The 20,464-nt window shown below is 41.9% G+C and overlaps 1 protein-coding gene across 2 annotated transcripts in view; it reads left to right on the top strand.

Annotated features, from left to right (window-relative positions):
• The window catches only part of APPL2 (adaptor protein, phosphotyrosine interacting with PH domain and leucine zipper 2), a 100,530-nt gene that overhangs the window by 74,193 nt on the left and 5,873 nt on the right, over nucleotides 1-20,464 (top strand). For both annotated transcript variants that reach the window (XM_089651848.1, XM_089651846.1), the window contains 5 exons: nucleotides 498-553; nucleotides 4,815-4,989; nucleotides 7,453-7,489; nucleotides 9,203-9,343; nucleotides 12,790-12,837. In XM_089651848.1, coding sequence (XP_089507974.1) covers nucleotides 498-553; nucleotides 4,815-4,989; nucleotides 7,453-7,489; nucleotides 9,203-9,343; nucleotides 12,790-12,837 — 457 coding nt within the window. The remainder of the gene's footprint in view (nucleotides 1-497; nucleotides 554-4,814; nucleotides 4,990-7,452; nucleotides 7,490-9,202; nucleotides 9,344-12,789; nucleotides 12,838-20,464) is intronic.

The raw sequence follows: 20,464 nt of genomic DNA, 5'->3' as shown, positions 1-20,464 counted from the left end.
ATTTTAAGGGCTTATTCACACCATGGTGCAGAGATGTCAGTTTTTCTGCACGCATTCTGCAAGGGCACAACTAAATCAATTGTTCTCTATGTGCCCTGTTCACACCACAACACTAAAATCAAGTGCAGATGTTTTCTGCGCAGGAATCTGCAACCAGTATAAAGCTCATTGAAACGCGCATGAAAACTGATGTAAACTGATATCTCTGCAAGTGAAATCTGTGCATCAGTTCCTATCAGTTTTTCTGCACACGAGGTGTGAATGAGGCCTTAATGCTGAATTTTCATTTGAGAGATGCATGCCTTTCATAGTTTGTAAATTGTTTAGATATTTGTTACAGGTCAGTGATGCAGAAAATGTCCATGATAATGTAATAAAGTTAGCACAATATCGAGCACTGGTAATTTACTTACAGTGTTCCATGAATTATACTATAAAGCCTACATGATATACGTGCTGTGTAGTACAAATAGTTCTTTTATGTTTTCTACTTTCAGGCGCACAAATCCGTTTGGAGAATCTGAAGACACTGGTGAAAACCCGGCAGAGGAAGGTAATACACAAAGCACATTGACAATATTAATAGACCAGGTCAGAAACAAGCTTAAAGTGGTTTCAAGAGCTATTTTTTCCTATTAAAATAAATAAGAGGTTTATACTTACCTGCTCTGTGCAAGAATATAGTCCTTTAACTTCTCTTCTTTGATGGTCCCCCACCAGCGCTGGCCTCTCCTCCTCTCTTCCTAGTGCCCCCTTAGCAAGCCATATACTATGGGGGCACCCGCGTGGGTGCACTTATGGGCCCGGCTGTGTTCATCCAAAGACATACAGCGCAGCTCCAAACTCCCAATTGAACAGGTGTACCTAATCAAGTGGTTGGTGAGTGTAGTTATATGTGTATATGCACAGTTTTCTCTTATTCCTCTTGCAAATTCCCACAAATACCTTTTGATCAGACCAGTGATGTCCAGCTACTGCAGCTTACTGTTGGTGGTCATGATGCTGCACTATTTCTGAAATCAGAGAAGAGTTGCTTCTCTCATGTAAGCTATTCATACTTGAACTACAGTGGGATAAAAAAAAAAAATGTTGCAGGGGGCATGGCTATCAGCATTGTCACTGCTGTTTCACAAACCTGTAGCTTGTCAAACATCACCTGGCCACACTCAGTCCCGCCAATTGTTTTCTGGATTGACAGTTTTATCTCTGTTGCTCACCTGACCCCCCACTGTGAGCTCAATCAAAGGGAATTTGGCTGAGTCAGGAAAGGTAAAGGAAGTTTTTGTTTATTTGTATGAGACTTCATAAAGTAATTAGATAAGTGGATTGTTGCGTATTTAGATTGTCATACAGGAGCCTTTAGATGTACTTAAATAATCTATGTCAGGGGTCTCCAAACTTTCTAAACAAAGGGCCGGTTTACTATCCTTCAGACTTAAGGGGGGCCACACTGTAGCCATTGGGAGTAGAAAACGTCCCAACCTCAGTGAGAATAAACAACACCTCATCTTTGGTGTCAGTGGGTGGAATTGTGCCTCATCATTGGAGTCATTGAAAGAGATTGTCCCCCATCATTGGTGTTATTGGGAGGAATTTTGCCCCGTTATTGTTCCCCATCATTAGTATCATTGAGAGGATTTTTAACCCGTTCATTGGTGTCAGTGGGGGGAATTTTGTCACATTGTTGGTAAATGGGGATGAAAATAGTGCCCCAAGAGCCAGATAAAAGGAAGCAAAGGGCTGCATTTGGCCCCTGGGAGACCACTGGTCTCTGTAGTGACCTAGCACTTACACCAGCTATTTGTTTTTCTGTATTTATTCTGTTCTTACTTGACTTGGTAGTTGATACAATTAGTGAATTTCACTTTTTAATGTCAAATAGGTGTTAAGGACAAGAACGCTCTTGCTTAAAGTTACTGGCACATGCAATGGTAATAGTCATTTATACTGCTCTGTGATCATTATAATATTCAGGCGCAGATTTGTTTATATAAATTCAAGTGGGGGATGGAGCAAATATCCACCTTGAGAAAGGGGTTGGTGATTGGAGCTTCATTTTCCACCTGGTCCGTAAGTCATTACAGGTTGTTTAAGTGACTGTAAGGCTTCAAATTAAAAAAAAAAAAAAAAAAGATGTTATACTTGCAAGGGTATTGTACAGAGCGGTCCCGATCTGCCTCTTCTTGGGTCCCCAACTGGTGCTCTCTGCTTCTCCTCCTCTCAGTGGGCCCCATTGGAAACCTCATCTTATGGAGGCCCTCCTGTGGGCTTGCTCCCGAGCCATGCTGCCGGCATGCATAGACAAAGACAGTGTCTCGGCTCAACTCTCTGTTCACAGAATTTGATTGACAGCAACAGGAGCCAATGGCTGCTGCTATCTCTGTGAGCGAGGAGAGAGGCGCTTAGATGGGCACAGCTCTGGACTGAGATCGGGCTCAGATGAGTACACAAGGGGGTGAGGGGGCAAAACAAATAGAGGGACATTTTTTACCTTAAAGCGGTAGTAAACCATGGCCTTTTTATTTATTTATTTTTTAAACCAGCAAGACAGTGGCATAATGTGCTAGTACTAGCACATTATGAAGTACTTGCCTTAGATCTTCACCCAGTCTTCTTACTGGGTTCGTGTACTTTGGCCTTCTGAGCGGCCAAGCCACGATGACGTCACTCCCGCGCATGCTCGCGGGAGTTTCAGCCACGGCAACGAGCTCTGAAGGGATGGTACAGGTATGCTGTCCCTTCAGAGCTCATGTGCTGGTGATGTTACTGGCTGCATGCAGTGTGACTATCTCGTAAACAGTGAGAGTTTAGGAGATATTCACTATACCTACAGGTAAGCTTTAATAAAAGTTAAAAAAAAAAAAAAAAAAGATTTCCACTTTAATGCAGGGAATGCAGTAAGGTAAAAAGCGTCCAGCCTTTACAACCACTTTAACTCTTACTGCTTTTATTATGCAGTACTACATATTTACATATGTACTTTGACATGGTCAAGGGCTATTGTCTTTTCTAGCATTTTTACTGCATATGTATATCCTCCTAAGTCTACAGCTTGTTATATAACTGCTGTTGTACATTTTGTACATATTCTTTTCTTTTATTATAAGACACTTTGAAGTACTTATTGTGTTGGTGTACCTTGTATAGCAGCAAATGTACCTTTTATCTACGCAAATATATACTACATACTGTACACATGAAACCTTTTTATGGGCAAATCAGCAATTCGATACATTTAATATGTTATTATTCTAGTGCAGGTTACAGATAATGTTAGCAAAAGGCTAAATGTAATTTTTTAAATGCATTTGTTTTTAATAACTACTATGTTCCCCTTATACTTATTTTTGGGACTTTATACAAGGGGTTCATATTAATATACAGCTGTTGGGGGAAATCATAACCTATATTGACAGGGGACTCTAATTAGGAAGTCTTTGCTTCGTCCTGGTTTGCAGAGATGTAGAGGTGGCTTGCAGTGTAATTGTCTCAGTAGCTGAGTATGCAGCCTTGTTAATCCAAATCCTCTGAAGTTCCTTTTTTGGAGTGTGTGCACACATGTTTCTAAAGGTACTGGGACTGTGGATATGTGTTCCAGTAGCTGTCCTGGTATGTTTCAGCTGTGCTCGGCAGCCATATGGAGAGAACACCGGCACAGTTGTCTTTATGTTTATCAGGAATTGCCTAGCCCAGGGGTAGGCAACCTGCGGCTCTCTAGCTGTTGTGGAACTACATTTCCCATGAGGCATTGTAACATTACAAAACTGACAGTTATAGCTATGACTTGCAGAGGCATGATGGAACTTGTAGTCCTTCAACAGCTGGAGAGCCGCAGGTTGCCTACCCCTGGCCTAGCCACTGTAGTGTAAACCTTTGTCAAGCTTTAAGTGTGTGGGACTCTGGAGTAGAGCTTTCCGATTGGAGGGCCCTTTTTTGAGGGACATGACATGCCTCCATGGTAGTGTTAGAAATGTGTGTTTCACAGCTAGTAGGAGACAGTTGCTTCATAGTAAGAGATAGTGGCAGATCTTCTGGAAGTGAGGAAGCTGAGTGGCAACAATGTGAAGGGCTTTTCTGGGAACATACTCTTCTTCTCTGCTTTCCTCTGTGTTTCATTCCTCATTTCTTATACTCTACTGCAACGTGGTCCTTTCTTTGCCCTCGTCCTCAGTATTGCACTTGCATCCACTATTAGCCTTTATTAGTCAGTTTTCTTGGAACTGGACATTGGCTAAGCTCCATGTTGCCTGGAGGTCATTTTGGAAAGGGCAGGTGGTCAGGTTGTCAATAACCAGTTCCGATAGGTGAACTTGTTCATTCTTCTTTATCATATTTTAGAAAGAAATGTCATCCTAGAAATAAAAAAGATGTTCTGTGTGGCCATAGTTACGCAGAGGAATTTGGCCATCGGCTTGCTTCATAGTGTTTCCTGAGTTACAGTTGCTGGTTAACAATGAGGAATTTCATTTGGGTTTATATCTTTAGGATGGTAAAGGTCTTTTGATAACTATCCTACTAATATCTTGATAATGAAGTAACATCTTGGGGGGAAAAGAACACTGCATTCACTGACTATTTTACATATATCCATGGTTACTGAGTTCTAGAAGCCTTGCTGAATAACAAAGTTAACAAAAAGGTTACCGACTTTGGAATGCGAGTACTGAGATGCAGGTTACTTGAGAAAAGCTTGTTTATTGGTGCTAAAGCTAGTAAAGTTTAGAAACTTCCATATTTTTAGGAAGCATTATGAAAATATTTGTTATAGCTGAATTACTGTTTTGTTTTTAAGTTATAATTATATTATTTTTCAGGATTGCTTTTACAGCAGATGTTTGTAGTTCGCTTCTTAGGATCAATGGCAGTAAAATCGGATCACACCAGCAAGGTCATATTTGAGGCCATGCGACAAGTTTTAGCTGCTCGAGCTATTCATAATATATTCCGGATGACAGAATCTCACTTGATGGTAACCAGTAAAAGCATAAGGTATTGTTTTTATTTATTTTTTGTAGATATGCTTTTTTTATATATCCATCTTAGAATATGATAGATTTTCAAGAGTTTAATGTGTTGTGTGTTCGCTATCACTGAGCAGCTTCTGTGCCACACATGAATTGCAGTTTTGTATAAAATGTTTTGGACAGAATCTTCCAAACAACTTCAATGTAATAAGTATAGACAATCAGTAGTATAATCACTAGGTTCTCATCTGCCACTCCACCAACTTGTGGTCCATCAGCGCCTTTCTATGCCTGCTCCATATTATGTGTGGGAGACTCCATGTTGTTATCGCTATGTACTCACCTGCCTTTCTGCCAACTTGTGGTTCATTAGTCCCTTTCTATTCCAACTCCATATTATGTGTGGAAGGCTCTATGTTGTCACCACTGTGTTCTCAAACGCCTTTCTGTTAACTTGTGGTCCATTAGTCCCTTGCTATGCCCGCTCCATATTATGTGTTGGAGACTCCATGTTGTCTGACAGATTGGGACTGTCCAATCAACCAGAGACTAATTTATGCTTATGGATATCCACCTGTTCAAATTTGTCAGATTTGCGTCAATTCTTAAACTTGATAGATGGATTCTGTAATCTCTAGTCAAATTAAATTGCAGGAATCAATCAATTCTGTGACACCTGTGTATAAGTGGTTCAAGAGCTTCTCAACCATAGTTTCTAAAACTCTTTGTTGGTAATACCTTGGAAACACATGTTTTTTTCCCTTAAAGTAATTCTAAAGGCTCAAGGTTCTTTGCATTCTATGCATTAAGGTAAAAAAAAACCTTCTGGGTGCAGCTCCCCCCCCCCCACCTAAGCACCATCTTGATCCAGCAATGCGCATGAGAGCAGTGGCTCTCCGTGGTCTCTCTTTCCTCCAATGGCTCCTGTTGCTGTCAATCACAACCAGTGAGCTAATATGGAGAGAACAGGGGGTGAATTGGCACACAGAATGCATCTCAGGATCGAGCCTGCTCAAGTGCCCCTATAGCAAGAGACTTGTTATTGGGGGGCACTCAGCAGAGAGGAGCCGCCAGTGGGGGACCCAAAAGAAAAGGATTGGGGCTTCTCTGTGTAAAACCATTGCACAGAGCAGCTATGTATAACATGTTTTTTATTTTTTTTAATCCTTCCTTTAGAATCACTTTACGTTAATCAACCCTATTTAATACAATGCTGTAAAATGTCAAAGCAGTCTTAATACAGCTAAGGATTGTGATTATTGGCATTAGTGTCTGTTAGAGAAATAAGATAACATTAGCCTAAGCCATATGACACCTTTCTTATTAGTGAAGTAACTTTGCTTTCAGTGTTGGAGACTGTAGGTACACAATCGTTGGTGCCCCAGCAAAAAGCTCAGTACCAGGATCACCTATCTTTTATGCAGAAAAAAATAATATTTACTGGTCCTTACCCAGAATACAGTTATTGTGACTTTGACAAATCTAGGTTGAGCAAAGATTTACGGTTACCCAGGCAGCTCCTGAAACTGAAAAGTAGCGCTGAGATTTGGACTCGCCCTATCTTCCACGCTGTACCCCACAGACTTATCCGATCACTGATCCTGTGATGCTTGTCTTCAGGGTTGAATGGTGCCCAGTGCCATTCACCTACATCCTGTGAGACCGCTATGTCAAGGCTCTGTATATTGATAAATACACAAAAAGCCTCCTCTTTTGTACCGACTCCTATGGGCTCAGGCCTACCCTCTTCAATGGTAAGTACATCCTCGCTCAAGCTGTAATGATCATAGTCTGCTGTATATCCAGGAGAATAAAGACAGAATTGGCGCTGGGAGGGATCCACAAGTAGGGAGATCCTAGTGGGAATAAATGCAGCAATTACAATCATACAATATAGATGAAATATGATATTATAGGCATAAAGTCCAAAAAGTTCAAGGGTCCCAGATAGGGAATGACAAGAGAAGGCAGCAACAAGGACACGCTACTACACTTCTGGCTGACAAAAGGCTTACCAGATGATGATTTTATACCATGCCTTTTAACTGCATATGTTTGTGAGTAGTTTTTACTCCTTTTGATACCATTAAAGTATTAACCCTCTACACTCAGATTGGCGCCCCCTTCTGTCTGATTTTAGTCTGCTGTATATGCCTTTTGTACAGCAGTGATCTTTGTTCAGTACAGTATCTATCCTACTTAATATTTTATGAAAACTTTATGTATTGGTATTGCTTGAACCGAGAACAAAGGAACCCCCTGAAAGCTTGTCCTGAAAATGTAGATGTTAGTGCACAAAAAAGGTATCATGGACAGCTGTTTTCATTGCAGAGGTAAATACAGCAGTTCATTGTATTGTGCAGATATTTATCACTTAGAAACAAGAAAACTGATCTATGAGGTAGCTTGTGTTATCATGGAAATTAGAAATTGTGCATATTTTTTTTAAATTATAGGGTTTAACTGGTCATTTTCTTTTTACCTCTAGATTAATAGATCCACAAACACAAGTTACAAGAATAAGTGTGAGTATAATGATAACCTGCTGAAACCATTACAAGGAATCTCATAGTTTGCTTCTCACGCTTTTATTTCCACCAAGGAGATTTAAGATTCCTGCTGCACCAGGAGGTTATATTTCTTGGCATGGGACAGTGTGGGCAAAATATCAAAATGTATTTTAGTTTTACTAGTAAGTTGTAACTCTTTTGTTGAGTCCATATTGTGCAGTCAGAATGATCAGTCATCTGATTTTCGACATGCAACTGTGTTTTGTCTTACAAAAGCAGTAGAAAACATTATCACCAGCTGTTTCAGTTAGACACTTCTCTGGTGTCATCATTTGAATGGGAAGTGCTCTGAAATAGTATGGAACTTTGTTTAGTCAAATCACGCTGTCACTAATATTCTGCTTCTTAACCACTTGGTTTCTGAAGTGCATTCAAACTGAGCTGTTTTATCTGCCAAAGGATTTATATTATGGCCATACAGCAACGCAAGACACCTGACTTTTTCCTGCCGCAGTTAAAGTGGCATTAAACTTTACAAAATTGTTTTGTTCTTTTTTTTTTTTTCTCAAATGGGCCCCCTGCAGGTTTATGCTATAATGTGCTAGTATGTACCGCATACTAGCACATTATGATAGCCCTATTTTTCAAATGGAACCCTCCAGCGCTGAGCAGTAACCGCTTCTGGCACTTCTATCCTCACATGCTCTTCCTTTCAGGTTTTGCACTCTGGCTGTTTGAATGGCCGGGCCGCAATGACGTCATTTCCATGCATGCACGAAGGAGTCTCTATTGCAGGGCAGCACTCTCTGCAATTATGGCACACTCAGTGTGTCATGAGTGAAAAGTGTACTGCGCATGTGCCTGGGACATAATTGGCTGAAGCCAACATAAATATCTACTAAATGGCACAAGTTTTCGCTCATTTCCAAGGTACCTACAGGTAAGACTTAAGCTTACCTGTAGGGTAGACTTTAAAATGAGAGTTTAATAGCACTTTAAGTAATACAACTAGGTCTTGTCCCTGCCCCATACTGTGCCGAGATAGTACAAAGAGAAACAGTAGACTAAGGAGCTAATCTGTCTCTCGGCTCTCTCCTATCGGCATGTTCCTTGTTAGCGCATGAGCACTTTAGCACTACTATCTCCTTTGTGCTGCGTCTCCCTTTCCCAGTCTGAGCTCTACTGTAAAGGGACTTCAAAAGGTTAACTAGTTAATAAATCACTTACTAACACTGCCTGCATTTACAAAAATACATTTCGTGATGTATTACTGCATGCATAGTTGCAAAAATGTGTGTCTTTTATATCTTCCTATAGATCGACTTTAGATCACAAAAGGTTGTTTCTGGTCTTTTAATGATTTTCTTAAAGCCACACCATAGCTGTAGCTTTTTGTTACTGTAGATGTACTGCTTAGCATGCAGACTACATACCATTCACACTGTTCCCTGTCAAGGAACATATATTCATATATCATATAGTGTGTGTGTGTTGTGTGTGTTATAAAAAAAAAAAACACAGGGCCTGGAATATACCAAGTATAATTTGTTTGAATATTGTAAAGTTTTTTTTTTTTACCTGAAGATGGGCCTGTAGGAGTTTGTGAATCATAACATACTAAAACCAATGTGTTTTGGTAGAAATCATTTTTATTTTATAAAATGTACCAACATCATTGTATAAGTTAGGTCATATTACATTTGAAATTAAAATTTGTGTCTTTTACAGTTTGACCTTGAAAACATCACACAATTTGCTGCCCATCAAGAGAACAAGCGACTGGTGGGATTTGTGGTTTGTACCCCTGAAGCATCTGGAGGAGAATCACTGAGTGCATATGTCTTGGAAAGTAACACAGAGGGTGAAAAGGTCTTAACCCTTTTTTTTCATATTTGTACTATTGATGGAACTTGGAAGACATTATTTATGTTCTTTTATATCAGGAGTTGGGTGTCCCTGCGGCCAATTAGCTATAACCTACAGTTTGAATAACGCCTCTATACTACAAGTACACAGGAAAAACCAAAATAATTTGCAATTATATAAAGTTTTATACATGTAACTAAGCACTGAAAGTGGGCTTTCCATGCGAAAAACAATTTTAACATAATTTATTTGCATTGTAACTGGCAGAAAAGAAGGAAACTGTAAAATATGGAAGCTGGAAGAGCCCATTCACACTATTCATGTTGCAGTAACACCCATACTGCAGCGTGGGATATTGTACGTTACAAGTTTTCATGCCTTCCTGTATACCACCTTGCAGACTTATCAGTTTTGTTTTCAATTTTCCTTTTTACTGAGCACAGAAAGTATAGCAATTTATATACTTTCGAGGGTCTGACACTGGAACTTCTGGTCTCCATTCCTTGCAGCTCTGCCCGCCTCTCTTCTTTCCCAGTCATGAAATGCTATGTATTATGTCAACTCATTCACAAGTACAAAGCCTTCTGTGAACTGACAGTGAAGGAGAGGGGTGGGCAGAGCAGCTTCAGTGACAATGCACCTGTCAGAACACCAGGAGTATAGTGATAGCTATACTCCCGACACCCAGTAAAACCGTAAATTGTAAATAAAGAGACAAGTCCATGAGGTGGCATATAGGAAGGTGTTAACCTCGTTGAACGTAACCTATTATAACCCAGCATATTTTAAAAAGTGACTAAATACCCAAAGTTCTGCTTTTAAACATTTCTACCTGCACACCTGCAGCTGATAAATGTTTAAGGGCAGGTTTGTTAGCAGGGTGCTACCATATTACAAAAAGCATCATATGTTACCATGCTATGATATCAGAAAGGTCTACCCTGTTATCTGCCAAACAAGCTAGAAATAATCGAAGAGTGTGCCATAACATCTGAATGTTACTTGAAAGAATGCCGTGAGAGCCAGATGTTGCCAAGAAACTGCCATGCTACCAAGAAGTCTGCTAAGTTGCCTTAGAGAATGGTAGCTTGCCAAGGACAATGTTCTGTGGCTCAGGGAGAAGTGATGTATAGTTCTAGAGAGACTACCACACTCCAAGTGAGTGAAAAGTATTGATAAAATTATAAAAAACATTCATGGTATTTTGGAATGACATTACCACTGCCTTCCTAGTGCTATCATTCCAAGATTATTGTAGAGCTATGTAGGGAAACTCTTCATGTGGTGCCCACCACCTGCTGGGCAAGATGCAGCTTTCCCAGGAGCTCTGGCCCATCATAACACCTGAGCAAGCCATTGAGAATGCTAAATCTCTTTCACTAACCAAGGGACGACCAGAGAAAAGCTTCCCAGCGCAGTTTTAGTAACCTTGGAAGTACGTTACGGATTGGGCAGTGGTAATGTACCACCTGCCTTCCAGTCTTTCACATCTACTGAGATGTCTACATCTAATGATTGTGTCTACAGTGTAACTGTAGATGAAACAATAGTTACCCTAAAGCTGGCCATACACTAGTAGAATTCTATTTTAAAAAATAATTGTTTTAAGAACATTTGTTCAATGAAATTTTTTCTCAAATGTATATCTAACAGTGAATGTGGTTTAATTCAGTAAAGGCCATTCAGTTGTACATCAAATGTACTGATGAGAATGGGCGTAGGAACATTCGTTTGAAAATCTACTGCTTTATGGCCAGCTTCCGTCAAGTAAGCACACATCAGAACCAAGGGGTCCAGCTTTTTTTTTTGTTTGTTTATAAAGCAACAGTTCTGATGCATTGTGGTTACTTAATCATTAACCATTGCTGAAAATGGAAAGATACTTTGATAAATAGCACAGACTTTGCATCATTTGAATAATATTTGCAACTAAGCTGAACTCAGATTTCTGTATGTTGTCATCTAAATACAAGTCATTGATTTTACAACAGGCCTTGGCTGAGGCAGAAGGTGAACCTAACTTGGGGGCAGTGCTGCAGCTTGGAGCCTTTTCTGCATCTGCATCACCGAGCCATCTCCTGCTGGGTGTAGACTGAGCTGTCAAACTATCAGCTCAGTCCTACAGATTAAACTGAAGGATCATGATTCTCCCTGTGTAACCAGCAGCACTCTGTTTTCCTGTCATTTTGACAACTGTCTGCTCTGTATCAAGATCGAACAGAACACATCATCCAGCTGTCATGAAGCTCTGGCAATTGCACAGGGAGTTGTGCACTCTCTCTGTGTAATCTGCAGTACTGAATCTGTTTGACAGTTGTGGTCCTGCTCTTCAATGATATTGCTATTGTATTATTCATGAACTGTTAGTGACAGTTATAATTCACAACATACCTTGAAAATAACTGTTTTGAGAAACTGGTAATTTAATGGGTTTAGTGCAGCTTTTAATTTTTGTTTGTAGCACCAAATTAAAAAAAAAGTGCTTTGTACCAGAAACATGATTTCAGTGCCTTGTTATATTTATTAATTAGTTTTAAAGCCTAAAAGGTGTCATCAAAACTTTAGTTAATTCCTGATTGTTTTATTTCACTCCTTAATTCCCTTTCCCTAGTTTTCTTTTCTGTTTTAAATTTGTTTTGGTTTTTGTACCATTGATTTGAAGAGCTCAGAGAAGGGAGGAGCACTCTAGCATCCTCTCCTTGGGTGCCAGAGGACCTTTTCCCATCACCAATTGTTAGTAAAAAGGGAGGAACAGGATACATAATTTTTTCCAGAAATTATCTATCAGGCTTATGTTGAACCTGTTCTACATATCCGGATTCCATAATTCTACAGCATACTAATGGATAATATCTTTTAGCAAGCAGTCATAACTGACCTTCAGTCATCTGGGCACATTAAAGTAAAATCTGGTCATTGTAGGTATCTGACTTTTGCACATTATATTGCCTTCTTGTACTGTTAATGAGTTCATCTTTTAAAATGTGTGGTCTAATGTGCCATCTGATGTCATTTGTTATAATAATGACTTTGGGATTCAATGTGAAGTTCAGCTATAAGCGTTGAGCATAACGTCTTGCAAAGTTCTAAGACTGACTAATAGAAATATTGTAGGCTATGATCCATGGCCACAGATTATCAGACATTGCAGGCACATACTTACAGGTGGTGATAGACTGACAGATGTAAATCTGGAGAGACATTCCTGTGCAACTTATTCATGGGGTAACACCCACGCAAAATAAACCGTCCACCATATTTAGGTATGTGCATTGGTTGACTGTGCCTTGGACCTCTAGCACATGCAAACTGGGACTAGTTCAACCTTGGAAACCCAAGTTTACACTCTCCACAATGTATTAAGAGAACGTTATGCTGTGTAACATTGACTTTAATGTTTGCCTATGGCAAGTACTAAATAGGGTATAATAAAGGTTTGTTTTCCACAGATTTGTTTCTCAATCAGTTTTGGAAAAGAAATTGCTGCTGCCGAAAAGGTAAGCTTAATTTTTAACTACATAGGTTAAGATTAGGTATGCGATTAAAGCAGATCTTCACTCATGAGGGGAAGTTCCACATCTCCTCCTACTCCCCCCCCCCCCCCTTCACTTTTGATACATGATTCTTTTTGGCAGTAGGCGGGCATCTGGTTTTGACAGGTACCTTCTCCCAGTTCCGCTCAATCTGAGCAGAAATTCTCCTCTGCCATCCCTGCCAGCATCCTTTTAGGACAAGTAACAGGTCCCAGAAGGCAGCAGGACCATTCACAAAGCACAGTATGGCTCACGCATGGACAGTGGGCAGCCAGCTGTGAAGCTGCAAGCAGTCACAGCTGGCTGCCCACAATTAATATGCTGGTGCCAAGGGACCGAAGACCGGTGAAGAAATTGGCCCGGGTGAGGATGGTGCTAGATCCTGGATCAGGTGAATGTCTGCTTATTAAAAGTCAGCAGCTACAGTCTTTGTGACCAAAGAAGCACATTAAAAAACTGGACTAGCCTCATTCTAAATGCAAGGAGGCTGGCAAGGTATTTGTGACAGATCAAAAAAGCAATTACTGTAGACAAACCACTTTAAAATATGCTCTTCGTAAGATATTGTTATTGCTGGGTGTTATATGTAAATGCTAATTACCCAAGCTGTTTCTGGCTTCAATACTTCTGAATCACAACCATGAAACAATCATACAGCAGTTGAAAATCAGACAACCAGCCAGTATGGAAGCCAAAAAAATATGTATGTTCAGTCACCAACCTCCAACAAGTTATGTAGTAGGTGATGCTAGATCACCAGTAATTCTTAGTCTACATAAGCCAGAGGGTGAGTGTGGCAGTCAGACAGTGAGCTAGGTCATATTTTTTAAATTTTCCTTAATAATTACTGCGGGTTTATTTCTCCGTTTAAAAAGCCTCTTCAATGTCTCATAATTGTCCTTAATTAATCACCTCTGGTTTCTCAGTTTTTAAATGCCTCTGTAAACTCTGAAAATACTTGTAGGGGGGTACCTGAGGTTCAAAGAAATACTTGACACATATTAACCGCTTCCCCTGGTGGTTACACCGGAGTGATGCCATTGCAAGCAGCGGGAGGGGATGTTCCTCCAGTGTTTATAAACTCTTCCCCTACTCCAGTTTCTCAGCCTGAGTCGGACTCAGATATGACAGCTCTAGAGGACACTGAATCAGAGAGTAATAAAGAGGATGTTGAGGAAGCTGCAGAAGATTTCTATCCCCCACACTATCAATTTATTGAAGTGGGAGCATCACGCAACTTGCTTGCTAACAATGAAAAGCTCATTGCTTCTGTCTGTAAAAGCCTTGACATTGTGCAGGTTTGCTTTCCTCTGTCTCTGCACACCCCTTTGGGCACAAAGGAGCCTACTAAAACTTGCAATTCATTCTCTGTCCATAAAAAGATAGAATGTGCAGTCTATGATGATTGGGTCACTCCTGAAAGGATTTTCACTCCCTCAAAAATGTTTGCTGAACCCTGCCCAGTGAAAAAAGTGTTTGCAAAAAAAGCGGGATGTTCCTGTGATTGACCCCCCCTGCCATCTCTTTCCTAAGCAAACCTCTCATTTTATGTAATGAAGATGTTCCGTCTTTTAAAGATTCTGCTGACAGACATGTTGGGATGCTCTTAAAAGCTCTCTTGAACCTGACAGGCTCAGTCCTGCAGCCAGCTCTTGCTGCTATATCTGCATATCAGATTGCAGATAAATGGACTAGGACAATGAATAACCAACTTGACCTTGTCTGGAGGGTCTGAAGAGACAACTGAGCGGAGCGGCAGGCCTTTCTGTAAGCAGGGCGTCGTCGTCTTCCAGCGGCAGGTTCCCCGGAGAGTGCGGCCACTATAGGTCCACCTCCCCTCCAGACCCGTCTTCATTGTACCTCTGACAATTCTTCCCATTTACAGTGTGCAGCCTGCACTGGACTGGAATAGTCTGCACGCCCCTTACCAGAGGAGCGACCACCTGCAGCCATTTATTGTAGTCTACAGGCCCCCCATCACCCTGCACCCCCTGGCTGTATGCTGCAGGCCCCTCGGTGTCAGCCCTTCCCATCCCTGCCTGCAGCCCTCCTTCAATGGGACACCCTGCACTGCTCCAGCTCTGGTGAAAACCAGCCAGATCTACAGAGCAGCCGCATCTATTCGAGTGCCAGGCAGCAAGAGCCATATGACCAGATCTGACCAGACCAATTTGATGACACCAGAGGTCCAGTGATTTGATATATAAATGCGCGTAAAGATTGCGTATCTGGTGAGTGCGCAATCCTTATATTATTTATCACCTGGCTGTTCCAATCATTGGACGTCTGAGGATCATCCTGGATCTTAAGAGCACCCCTTCATTGGACTCTTTTATTTATTCATTTTGCACCTCTTTCACTTTATAGCCACCATTTAGTGGCTTTATTTTACTTGCACACAGTCACTATTCATTATATGTTTGACTTTTAATTTTATTAGTGTTTGTTGTTTTGTAAAGCGCTGCACCTCCCCCCCTTTTTTTTTGAATATTTACGTTTCAGAAGGTTGTATATGGTGCCTTTTTTGGTGTACAGCTGCTGTGTATTTGTTCAAGCGCTCACTAAACTCTGCTTTTTTGAATGTTTCAAATTTGTTAACAGTGGAGAAAAGGGAATATTAGGTTGTTCAAAAAAATAGCAGAGTCTGCATTTTTCTTTACAAGCTCAAATATTTAACGTATAAACTGAAAAATGCTTGAATATTTAGATTTCCTGTGAATCACTGAACTAATATTTAGTTGTATAATCACTGTTTTTGAGAACTGCTTCACATCTGTGTTGCATGGGGTCTACCATCCTCTGGCACCTGTGAACAGATATTCCAGCCCCGGACGACTGCACTACATTCCACAATTCCTCTGCATTTCTTGGTTTTGCCTCAGAAACAGCATTTTTTTATGTCACCCCACAAGTTTTCTATTGGATTAAGATCCGGGGATTGGGCTGGCCACTCCATAACGTTAATCTTGGTGGTCTGGAACCAAGATGCTGCTCACTTTCTGGTGTGTTTGGGATTGTTGTTTTGTTGAAACGCCCATTTCAAGGGCATTTCCTCTTTGATATAAGGCAACATGACCTCTTCAAGTATTGTGGTGTATTCAAACTGATCCATGATCTCTGGTATGCGATAAATACGCGCCAAAACCATAGTATGAGAACCATCCTCAAATCATGATGCTTGCGCCACCATACTTCACTGTTTTCACAGTGTACTGTGGTTTGTATTCAGTGTTTGGGGGTTGTCTGATAAATTGTCTGCAACCCATAGACCCAAAAAAACAATCTTGATTTCATCAGTCCACAAAATGTTGCACCATTTCTCTTTAGGATAGTCAATGTGTTCTTTGGCAAATGTTAATTTTTTCAACAATGGGACTTTGTAGGGGCTTTTTGTTAATAGCTTGGCTTCACACAGGCATCTTCTAATTGTTACAGTACTCACAGGTACCTTTTAGACCTTCTTTGATCACCCTGAAGCTGATCATTAGCCGAGTCTTTGCCATTTTAGCTGTTCTTCAATTTTGCATTTGAATGGTAATTTTCTGTTTTCCTCCACATATTTCTGGTTTTGGTTGGATGCTCCTAAGCATCCAATAGAGGTCTCTCTACATTGCCTGGAAGTAGTCAAAGCCATTCCAATGTACCTGAAAGCTACTGTTTCCATTAGACAGATTCCCTGTTATTTTTTTTTCCCTCAGTACCTCTCTATAGCCATCCTGTTTCAAAATCTACAACTGCAGGGTGGATAACGAATTTGAATGCAAGATTTTTTGCTCAAAAACAAAAACCCCCTCATGCAGTCTTATGTACCCACACCACCAGATCTTTCAGAGGCTTGGCACCCAAAGGCCCAGGATACTCAGTCGCCCAACCCTGTAAGGCCGCCACTTGGTCTGATACTCTTTCAAAGTTTTACCAGTTGGATATCCAACCTCTGAAGATGCAGCTTTGCAAGTTTCTTGCAGCTACACTCTAAACATAGATCTTTTACCCATGTTATTGTTTGGGCTTGTTGGCACAGTTCCATTTGCCTGGTTGTTTACCACCCTTATATTAATTAATTGGGGACATCCCATGTTGTGTGAATAAATTGCCTGTGTCCTGTTCTGTATGATTAAAATCAGAGGAATTTTTACTTACCTGTAAATTCCATATCTTAGAGTACAGTACAGGACACAGGCCACCCTCCCTAATTTCTTTTTGTTATTTTGCTTTGCTTGCTACAAAACTGAGGACTCGTGGAGCTGAGTAGGGTTATAGGGAAGGTACACCAGGGGGCATGTCCTCAAAAGCTTGCCAGTGTCCAGTTATATGAAGGTACAACCCATGGTGTATGCATAAGTTGCTTGTGTAGTTTAAGATGTGGAATTTACAGACGAGACAAAATTACTTTGTTCTCCTTTTGGGATCAAGGTTCTACACAAATAAATGCTGACCGTTGAAAGCACTGTCAGTGTTATGTTTTTTTTTCAACTGCCCCTTTGCTGCACAGCTTGTTCTGGTAAAAGGAGTTGGAAAATTACTTACTGGCCAGATCACAAGGTGGAAATACCGTACAGTAAGAAAAGATTAAAAAATTTATAGATTTAATACTACACTGCTCAAAAAAATTAAAAGAACACTTTTTAACCAGTGTATAGCATCAAGTCAATTAAACTCCTGGGATATTGATCTGGTCAGTTAAGTAGCAGAGGGGGTAGTTATTAATTTCATTTACACCAAAGCAGCTGAAACTGATTAACTCCCACCCCACCTAGCATTCCTCACACTAAAACCCCCTCATCACTCCACTCCTTCGACCTCGCTACCACTGAAGAGGTCACTAAGGTCTTTTCTGAAGCCCGCCTCACCACCTGCCCCCTTGACCCTGTCCCCTCACAACTCCTACGATCACCCTCTTCCTCCATCCTACGCTCCCTCACACACATCTTTAATCTTTCCCTCTCTACTGGCACATTCCCCTCCCCTCTAAAACACACGCACGTCACTCCCATACTTAAAAAACCCTCCCTGGATCCCACTGACCTGAACAACCTTAGACCCATCTCCCTGCTGCCATTTACATCCAAACTCCTAGAGCGCTTAGTCTATAATCGCCTGAGTTCCCACCTCACCGACAACAACCTCCTTGATCCTCTACAGTCTGGCTTCCGCCCCCTACACTCCACCAAAACTGCCCTATTCAAACTCACCAACGACCTGCTAACTGCCAAAGCTAATGGCAACTATTCAGTGCTCCTTCTCCTCAACCTCTCTGTGGCTTTCGACATGGTTGACCACCCCCTCCTCCTCAAAAAACTACACTCTCTTGGCTTCAGAGACTCCGCTCTCTCCTGGCTCTCTTCCTGTCTATCACAACGGTCCTTCAGTGTTACCTATAACGCTGCCACCTCCTTTTCACTCCCCCTCTCTGTTGGGGTCCCTCAAGGTTCTGTCCTTGGGCCTCTTCTCTTCTCCATCTACACCTCCTCCCTTGGCCAATTGATACACTCTCACGGCTTCAACTACCATCTCTATGCCGACGACAAGCAAATCTATCTATCTGTACCCCTCACCTTACCCCTTCAGTCTGCACCCGTATCACAAGCCTACTGAGCGATATATCGGATTGGATGTCACTCCACTTCCTCAAACAAAATCTTTCCAAAACTGAGCTCCTAGTTTTCCCCCCAGCCCGCGCCTCCCCCCCCCCCCCCCGACTTCTCTATCAAGACCAACAACACCACCATCAGTCCCTCCTAGACTCCAATTTGTCCTTCCAGCCCCAGGTCCATTCGCTGACAAACTCATGTAGACTTCACCTCCACAACATCTCCAAAATACGTCTGTTCCTAACCTCGGAAACCACTAAGCAACTCATTCACTCCGTTATTATATCATGACTTGACTACTGTAACTCCCTCCTCACTGGCCTACCTCACCGCAGGCTATCCCCGCTTCAGTCTATCTTGAATGCTGCGGCCAGACTCATCCACCTTACTAACCGCTTCGTATCTGCCACCCCCCTCTGCCAATCCCTCCACTGGCTTCCGATCGCCCAATGGATAAAATTCAAAATGCTAACATTGACGTATAAAGCTGTTCATAATACTGCCCCAAACTACATCACCGATCTGGTATCCAAATACCACCCAAAACGTACTCTCCGCTCCTCACAAGACCTCCTACTCTCTTGTTCCCTGGTCTCCTCTTCCCATGCCCGTCTCCAGGACTTCTCCAGGGCTTCCCCCATCCTCTGGAACTCCATACCCCAATCCATCAGACTATCACCTACTCTCCTCACCTTTAGGCACACTCTGCAAACCTATCTCTTCAGGGAAGCCTACCCCGCCCTCAGCTAATTACTGAACTCCTCCACTCCATCCCCCACAGCTATTTCCTCCTGTACCACTATCCCCTCCCTCCTTGATTGTAAGCCCCAAGGAGCAGGGCCCTCGAACCCCTCTTGTATTGAATTGTATTGTTACTGTACTGTCTTGTGTACTGTCCCCCATTATAATGTACAGCGCTGAGCAAACTGTTGGCGCTATATAAATCCTGTATAATAATAACAATTAACAGGTGCAGTAGATGGGCAACAATGAGACAACTCCCAAAACAGGAATGGTTTTACAGGTGGAGGCCATGGACATTTTTTTCCCTACTCATTTTTTCTGACTGGTTTTCACTAGTTTTGCATTTGGCTGGGGTCAGTGTGACTACTGGTATCATGAGGTGATACCTGGATCCTAGAGAGGTTGCACAGGCAGTCCAACTCCTCCAGGATGGCCCATCAATACATGCCACTGCCAGAAGGTTTGCTGTGTCTCCCAAAACAGTCTCAAGAGCATGGAGGAGATTTCAGGAGACAGGCAGTTACTCTAGGAGAGCTGGACAGGGCCATAGAACGTCCTTAACCCATCAGCAGGAGCAGTATCTGCTCCTTTGTGCAAGGAGGAACAGGATGAGCACTGCCAGAGTCCAGGAACATGACCTCCAGCAGGCCACTGGTGTGAATGTCTCTGACCAAACAATCAGAAACAGATGTCATGAGGGTGGCCTGAGGGCCCAACATCTTTTAGTGGGCCCTGTGCTCACTGCCCGGCACCATAGAGCTTGATTGGCATTTGCCATTGAACACCAGAATTGGTAGGTCCGCCATTGGCGCCCTGTTCTTTTCACAGATGAGAGCAGGTTCACCCTGAGCACATGTTGCAGATGAGAAAAGGGTCTGGAGAAGCTGCGGAGAACATATTACTGCCTGTAACATCATTCAGCATGACTGTTTTGGTGGTGGGTCAGTGATGGTCTGGGGAGGCATATCCATGGAGGGATGCACAGACCTCTACAGGCTAGACAATGGCACCCTGACTGCCATTAGGTAGCAGGATAAAATCCTTGGACTCATTGTCAGACCCTATGCTGGTGCAGTGGGTCCTGGGTTCCTCCTGGTGCACAACAATGCCCGGCCTCATGTAGCGAGAGTATGCAGACAGTTCCTGGAGGATGAAGAAATTGATACCATTGGATGGCCCCCACGCTCACCTGACCTAAATCCAATAGAACACCTCTGGGATATCATGTTTTGGTCCATCCAACAACGCCAGGTTGC

The sequence above is a fragment of the Staurois parvus genome, unplaced genomic scaffold (genome assembly GCF_062004578.1).
Source record: "Staurois parvus isolate SC_StPar_1 unplaced genomic scaffold, SC_StPar_1.0 ptg000025l, whole genome shotgun sequence".
In the NCBI taxonomy this organism is placed as follows: domain Eukaryota; kingdom Metazoa; phylum Chordata; class Amphibia; order Anura; family Ranidae; genus Staurois; species Staurois parvus.
Note: the sequence above shows the minus strand (reverse complement) of the source record. Positions and strands in the feature narration are given on the sequence as shown.